This window comes from Gavialis gangeticus, unplaced genomic scaffold, assembly GCF_001723915.1.
Source record: "Gavialis gangeticus isolate Ggan-Ray unplaced genomic scaffold, GavGan_comp1, whole genome shotgun sequence".
Taxonomy (NCBI): domain Eukaryota; kingdom Metazoa; phylum Chordata; order Crocodylia; family Gavialidae; genus Gavialis; species Gavialis gangeticus.
Genome location: NW_017729034.1, coordinates 22,988,247 through 22,996,464, shown reverse-complemented (window position 1 = coordinate 22,996,464; position 8,218 = coordinate 22,988,247). Strand labels below are relative to the sequence as shown.

The following is an 8,218-nucleotide window of genomic DNA, read 5'->3' as shown; positions in this document are numbered from 1 at the left end:
AGGGGTGGGGCCAGCTCTGCTCTCTAGAGCAGACAGCACAGCCCACCAGGGCTGTATAGTAAGCTGGGACGCTTGGGGACTCTGATTTAACTTGAACCAGGAAGGAGTCTGGGACAGAAGTTTCATAAACTGGTTTGACCTAAATCAGTTAAGTCTGATACTATATTCAACCAGGTTTATCTCAAACCAGTTTTAGCCATTTTGAAACTAGTTTATGGTCACTAAACTTCTGTTCTGTTTCAAGTTTAAACCAGTTTCTGCACTTAAACTGGTTTATGTGTAACTTCTTTCCCTAAGTTATGGCATTGAGTCCTAGTCAGAAGGTTTACTTTGACAGTTTAAAGGGTTAAAAATATCTATTTTTGTTTGAACCAATAGTTCTGCCAGGGAAATGCAGCACTACCACACTGCAACCATTAGTACCATTGGAACTGGCTCAGTCCAACCTCTGGAGGAATTAAGAATCGCATTCTGTTTGCAACTAGACTTCAGCGGAGCAGCTCCAGATTTAAGACAAAAAAACCTTCTTCAACTTTACACCAGCATAAATGAAAGCAGAATCTGGCTTAAAGCACTGAATCACAGTTGGCATTTGAGTCTATGGCTGGTGGCAGCCATCTTGCTGAAACACTGACACTGATGACACCAGCCAGATGGAAACTCAACACCAGAGACAATACGCCAGTATTCAAGAAATATGGAAAATAACAGCTAGGAGAAGATGCTTTCTGTACGGCATGATCCTGCAGAATCTTATACTAATAGTTCCTGCTTTTAATGAGATTACTTACATGACTAAGGACTCCTCATGTGACTAAGTGTTTGCAGAAACAAATGTTTTGAGCTCAATTAAAATATTAAAGGTCACAGTTTCAACAGGTGTAAATTAGAACAGCTCTACTGAAGTTAAGGGACCATCACAAATTAACAAGAGGCGAGGCCTGGATTTGATCATTACTAAAACTGCTTCTGGTACTTAAAATAGTACTAATGCTAGGGATATAGATACTGCTTTACAGTGGGCTTCTAACCTTATCAGTGTTACTTGTCAGAATGATGGTAGCCACTGACAGTAGACTGACAACTGGCAAGCTTATTTAAAGTATTATTAAGTTTATTCTAAAGCATCTAAAGGGTATGATTCTGGAAGCCCAACAAGCTATTCTGACATGAAGGAAGCACAAGAGCAACGGCAAGAAATCAATGTGGCTGCACAAGGAGCTTCTAGGATGCTTCAACTGCAAAAGGAAAGCATACAAACAATGGAAAGATGGGCAGATCACTAAGGAAGCATACCAGAAAATAACAAAAATCTGTCGGGATAATATCAGGAAGGCAAAGGTAAAAAATATGAGCACCATCTGGCTAGGGAAGAAAAAGACAACAAGAGGTTCTATAAATATGTTGTCCAGGAAAGAAAGACCACGGAAACTGATGGTTGACTATTAAATAGCTAGGATGAGCTCTTAAAAGATACAGAGAAGATAGAGGTACTCAATACCTACTTTACTTTAGTCTTCACAAAAAAATAAGCTGCAATGATCTCCACATTTGGGGTCAGGAAGGAATTTTACTCTGTGGTCAGATTGGTATGGACTATGGAAGTTTTTTTCTCTCTCTGTATTGGGGCATGTGCCTGTCTTCCTTGGAGCTCTCAAGTGTATTTTAACAATCCCTGCAACAGCAGTACACTGACTGCCACTGTGTCCTTGCTTAACCTGTGCAGGTGAGGGTGCTATGCATTGTACTTATCTGCTAGGGTTGATTGGATCATTTTAGTAATATGCTAAACAATGATTTTTATGGGATGGTTTGGGGATAGGGACGATTCTGGCTCAGGCGGAGGGTTTGACTGGATGACCTTCAGAGGTCCCTTCCAGTCCCACTTTTTATAATTCTATGATTCATTCCATAAATGCCAACAGGTAACAAGTGCCATGGGAACATTCAGTACACACTGATGAACACAACTCAACAGTTTTTCTTTTACAAGACACATGGAAGAGCTCTCAAGCTGTCCGTGATATTTAAGCCTCAAGAGTCTCTCAGTCAGAACAACTGCAACAACGGCTGCAAAGCTTCTGAACAGGATTTTGTAAGAAAAAATTAAGGTACCTATGATTGTAAAAGGATGTAATGAGAAATAATTGGTTGCCAAGTCACAGGTCAGAAGCATGAGGGCAAGTGTTGTGTGTGTCCATGGAAATACAATTTATCTTCAGTCATGTGCTTTAAGTGTTGAAAAGCCTTGTACAAATACATTTTAAATTCACTATGGCTGCCAGTGGGCTAAAATAATACAGCAGGTAACATTTTTTCCATTACCCTGAAAGCTCCAAAAAATGTTTTACCTTGTGCAAAGGACAAGTCAGTCAAACTGATATTCACGCTTTGCACTTCTCTGTGTTATTTTAGCAGTCTCCTCTAAATTTGAAAGAGGGTAGAAAATAACTTAACTTCAGGGTTCTTGCACCTTGTTCTGAGATATCTGGTGCTGACCACTATTAGCAAGAAGATGTTGACCTACATGGATCATGACCTAACATAGGAGTTCCTGCATTCATAGTGATGATTCAGTACATTAACAACAGAGACAGGCATGATGGAGGGCCACAAGCAGAAGAGAATGAGGGCCCACAACTGAAATGGCAGGAGCTGTTGTACAAGCTGTTGCAGGTTAGAAGGCAGATGCACTGATATAGAGAAGGTAGCATAATGCCTGCTTGAAATGAGGTTAAATATCTGTCAACCAGTTATTTAGTGAACACAGTGTATGCTTACATGGTATAATGCAGCTATCAAAAGTTAGCTCTGAACGAGCTGGCCTGGGCAGCAGAACAGGCAGGTATAGCTGCATTAACACAGTATTCTGCTTGGGCTTATTGGCTCTGGTCATACAGAAATAGCTCAGAAATCTCCATGTGGCACTGTGTTGTGCCATGTTATTGTAAACCCTGCATTTACTCTGTGGGTAAATGCACATTTGGTGCTTTGATGCTAAACTATGCACACATTTCAAAACAAAAAGGAGTAGTTTGAGAATGTAGTCTAGATAGGTAGGGACCATAGGGAGACAGAAAAAAGAAAGTTGAAAGGAAGTTGGCAGCATCTGAGAGTGGTACATGAGAACTATGCATGTAATAGCAGAGAGGTGTTCAGAAAAAGTAGCTGTGGGAACATCCCAGTTTCTTGTCTTGTGGGGAGAGAGTAAAGGATATCAATGTTCAGGGTCTCGATCAAGAAGCCCACCTGGGAGCTTCCTGGAAAGCTGAATATTGTTCTTAGCAAGCAGCTATCTGAAGGCAGTCAAACAAGAAAAAGCACATGGAAGCAATGAAAGTTTCCAGAAAACAGACTTTTGCGGCTACCCCGAGCAGCTGCAGTGCCTCTGAATACGAGATTTCACAGGACCACATCCTGGAGGTACTGATCATAATTCTATAATTAAAGAGTTGCGTTTGACTCTTAAAGCAGCATTCAGATTCTTTGTTTTGGATTGAAAATATGGTGCATCCTTCCCAAACCTACAGCACTTACTATTTGAGTATACTTTGCATTTTCTAAGTTTACAAGTATGGATTTGCAAATTAAAATTAATTAAAACTAGGTCCCTTTAAGAAAGGTACTGACCCTACCATTTCTATGTCCCTAATTATCTTGATGAAATAATGCAGACTCTTCAAAAAAAGTCTCCACTTTTCTCTTCTGGGAATAATCTGTACAAGCTGCTTCATGCCAGTATCTGCACTGCATGCATTGTACTGTTTTTATTCTACCAACATAACTGAAGTAGTAAAACATGCATGTAAAGACAAGCCCTTAGATAAGCACTGTAAAACTGATTTGGGTGGAATCAGCCAGGCTTCTGCAAGGAAAACAAAAAATGGTGCCACCTGCAACAGCAGAGCACAGAATGTACTGCTATTTTATTGTCATTTACTCAGTTCAGGCACCAGATGGTTTTAAATAGAAACAACCACCAGAACCATTACCAATTCTGTGCATCTGTTTGCTTTACAGCGCCATTCTGGCTAGGTTTGCTCCAGGAGTAGCTTTTATGTAAATTCTGCACCCACCTTTTGATTTGGTAGCTTCCTTTCAGAACTTTTAGTTTGAAAGAAATACTCTAAATGCCACAATATACTGTTCAGCTCATCCTCTGCCTCACAACCTCACTAGTGAACATTCACACCAATGCCAGTGTCTAGGACTACTGTGCGCAGTCACTCTGGCTTGCTTTCTCTCTGTTTAACATTTTTTAAATCCACTATAAATTTCTGTTCCTCCGTCCCTCACAACAGTTCATGGGTTCTCCAGAATTCAGCAGTTACACTCTGTTTCATGGTTAGACTGTCTATTGTCTTACCTGACTATGCAGGAAATTAAAGAGGGGAGTAAGGCGGCCTCCCCCTTGCTCAGGACCTCAGGTGCAGTGTACAGCACAGCTACTGATCCTTGAGTATGCCACCCATGTAGAAGTGGGCAGGGGAAAGAATCAGAGAGGCTGGGAACAGGCTGTGCTTGGGCTCTGCCCTCTGTCTCCATTTCATTCACAGGACAAACTATCTGGACAGGTATGAGAGGGATAATAAGATGCATGTTCTCAAGAGCTGCAGTAATTTACAACACAGAGCAAGAGGAGAGAGGGAAGATGTCAAGGGAAGAGTTATAGCTGTCTCAGAAAAGGTTGAGTTTAATTCACTTTATTTTTGAATGAGAGTATCTTCACAGAGGATTAATGCTTTTTAACATATGCACTTTTAATTCAACCCTTCAGTTAATCTGGCTTAATTCTCCTGTGTAGATATGCTCTTACAGTCTCCTTCCCAGGTCTGCCCCTAACATGATGCAGTCATCTATCAACCTTTTTCAGGACCAAGCCTAAACATCATTCTAGATGGTAGTAATTTTTCAGAGTTCACAGACATGTATATATTAGGGACATGCAGAAGGTAAATTATCAATTTTGAAGGGCAACACAAAAAGAGATGAATTCCTTCTTTTTACTTTGTCCTAGCCTATGAAAGCAAAAATATATGCTAAACTAAATGGAAATGCATGTAGGGTGAATAAAGGAGTATGTCATTTTATAGAGCATATATACTGCAAGAAGGAACTTGGACTCAGATATTGTGGTGAGATTTTAAAAGCAACTGGATAACCTAAGAACCACACATAATTCTACCTTTGCAGACTAAGATAATAAGGGTAATTTACATTTCATGATTCAGGGTGTAAACTGATCAACTCATGGGGTTAGAAGAAAATCCTCTCTCCTACTGTAAAAGAGCTAAGTACCTTCAGAGGGAAGAAGGGAGCTAAAGCTTCTTTTGATGCACCAGGTACTGGCCAAGGTAAAACTAGATGGATCAATGGGCTGATGTAGTTATGACTCTTCATATGTTGCTAATTTAAGGATTGGATCCTGCCACCCTCACTCACCTTGAGAAACACCTTACTCCCCAAGCAGCCCATAAGTAAGAAAAAGCAAGTGCAGCACAGTATAAAAAATATAAAATTTGGCTTTAAATAAAGGTTAAACAAGAACAGGACAAAGGTTTCTTTTTCTGTGCTGAAAGGGGGCAACTCAGGATGTGAAATACATACCTTCACTGTTGACAATTATTGAAGCAGCTCCTGTAGCAGCATCCTCAGTCTGACCTACAAATTCTAAAGAAGGGAAAAGTTACAGTGTGCATTATTTCAGTGCAGTACTTTCAGCCAATAGCATGTGATGCAGTTTAATTGAATTAAATCTAAAATAAACCTATAACCTTCAGCAATTTAAAAATGCTAATTACTCTTTCATGTGCAACAATGCCAAGGAAGCTAACAACAACAAAAAGTGTTAATTTACACCCACAAAACAGCAAATGTGAGTCCAACATTCTCTAATTTGGCTTCAACACTGCTTCAGAGAAAACCACGTTGTTTATAGTCTTCTCAAGCATTCTAGGTCTATCTACATGGAAGAATTCTTTTTATTCACTGCAACAATGGATTCAAGGCCAAAGTAAATTAGAGCATCAAAACAATATAGCACATTTTTCTCTTTTAATTCTTCATGGGTTTGCATTTCATAGGAACACCAGCCTGCATTATGAAGAAGGAGGTTCTGGTGATGCTGTATATTTCCCTTTTGGATTAATCCATTCAGTTAAGTAAGTGAAAAGGCCTGGCTGGTAGCTCTGCCTATTATTATGTTGTCCAGCACTTCCCATTATAAAACCCTGTTTACAGCTGCATATATATTTGCTAAATATTGTCTGAATGAGCTGGAATTGTCCATGATAGGTATCTGTTCCAGGGTGAATTTCTCTGGAAAATGTCTGCCCAAATGGTCCATCCGTTTCCAAGAAAAAAGGGTAGAGAAAAATATTCTGTTCTGCCCATACTAAAGAAAAGTCTGGTGACCTTCTCCTTGAGAAGGTCTGTCGTGCCCTTGCTTTGAAGTAGGGACTTGAAATTTTGCAGGGAGTAGCCTTTGCTTCAGGCATCTAACTCTGCACTCCCCAAGAAAAACTACCCAAACCTGGACAAGTTACAACTCTCTGAAAAACTGTACCACCCATACAGAGACATTTCCTAGAGCACTGCAGCTGATCTCCTTAAAAAATCCCTCAGTACTAAGCACATTCTGTCTTAGAGATGCAGTGGGTGGAGCAGGACTTTTCCTGCAGCTCTGGGTTGCTACAACTGAAAGCAGGGGCATTTTTCTCAACTATGTACTCGACCATACTGTTTGAGTGATAACTTTGTTGATACTCAAACAGTATGGAGGATGAAACTTCCCAACTCAAATGGAGTAGGGACCAGAGCTGGACTTGTTGGAGGAGATAGGCAGTACATTAGGTGATGTAATCTAGGGATGAGGCTGGGACTGGTGCTTGGCAGGGATGGGGTAGGACATAGAAACTGGGATTGGCTGGGCAAAGAGACTAGGCCTTTGGGATAGGATGGCACAGGACTGGGACAGGTTAGAGATGGGTCAGGAAAGGCTCAAACCTGGGCAATAGAAGTGTCGGTGCCCATTAGATCACAGTCCGCTCCAGAGCTTGGACTAGAACACTTGGAAGAGTTAAAATTGCCTGTGGAGCCTTAATTTGCACCGCTGGTGCCTATGCCTTATGATAATCTTTAATTCCTAGATCACATGCTATTTTTTCTACGTGACCACTACCTTATTCCATGCATGGAGTGGATCTGCTCTAGGATGAGTTAAGACTGTGTATTAAAAGGAGAATAAAAACCTTTCAAATCCCTGCCTTATTTGTTGCAAAAGTTAGAAGGCATGAAACTGCAAGAGCTGAAAGGTTGGTCCGATGGTTAATACAACTGAATTCAGTCCTGCGGAACTACAGTCTCTCTGCCACTACCAAAGGACTTTTTGGTAGTGCTAGAGAAGTCACTTGTGCCAAAATTTCACAAGTGGTTATAAACTGTTCTTTTTTTTCTGAGCATCTGACCTGAAACCCTGGGTTCTGATCTGATGAAATGCTGATCATTGACAGCTGCAAACGAAGTAGGTGGTAGCTGGGCTTTGAAGTGCTATTAATGCAAAGTATTTTAAAAAACCAAGTTGAGGGTGCGTCAAATTGGTGGATATCCAATATCTACCCATAATTATTGGCTATTTTTAACCTTAATCTCTCTGTGCTTCAGCTCTTCATTTATTTAATAGAGATAATCCTGCCTACTCACCTCACAGGAGAATAGTAAAAATTAATGAATGGTTGCGAAACACTCAGATACTACAGTGATATGCCTCACAGAAAAGTCCAGGAGGGAATAAATACTTCTTTATTCAGAGCAGAATTTGAATAATGTGTAGTTTATAAGACAAGGGGCCATAAATTAAACAATAAGAATAAAATTAAATATTAAATAGCTGTTTATTAAGTGAGCCCTGCACATCTTGTGATTGGTCTGAGAAAAGGGTCCTATGAAAAACAAATGAAATGTGATCATGCAATTGCAGGCTGTTTCATAATGCACAAGCAAAAGGGGGACAAATTCATGTTGCACAGACAGTTTTAACTGGAGCATTTCCTAATCTGAGTTTTTAACTTTGTGAACATATTTGTGTGTGTGTGTGTAAAACTAGGATGTAGATTTTAGTCTGGCTAGGCTCTACAGTGTGTGTGTGTGTGTGTGTGTGTGTGTGTGTGTGTGTGTGTGTGTGTGTGTGTGTGTGTGTGTGTGTGTGTGTGTGTGTGTG

General features: G+C 40.3%; 1 protein-coding gene across 2 annotated transcripts in view; it reads right to left on the bottom strand.

Moving 5' to 3' along the window:
* The window catches only part of RBKS (ribokinase), a 120,030-nt gene that overhangs the window by 71,943 nt on the left and 39,869 nt on the right, over positions 1–8,218 (bottom strand). For both annotated transcript variants that reach the window (XM_019526839.1, XM_019526840.1), the window contains exon 4: positions 5,608–5,670. In XM_019526839.1, the coding sequence (XP_019382384.1) occupies positions 5,608–5,670 (63 nt within the window). The remainder of the gene's footprint in view (positions 1–5,607; positions 5,671–8,218) is intronic.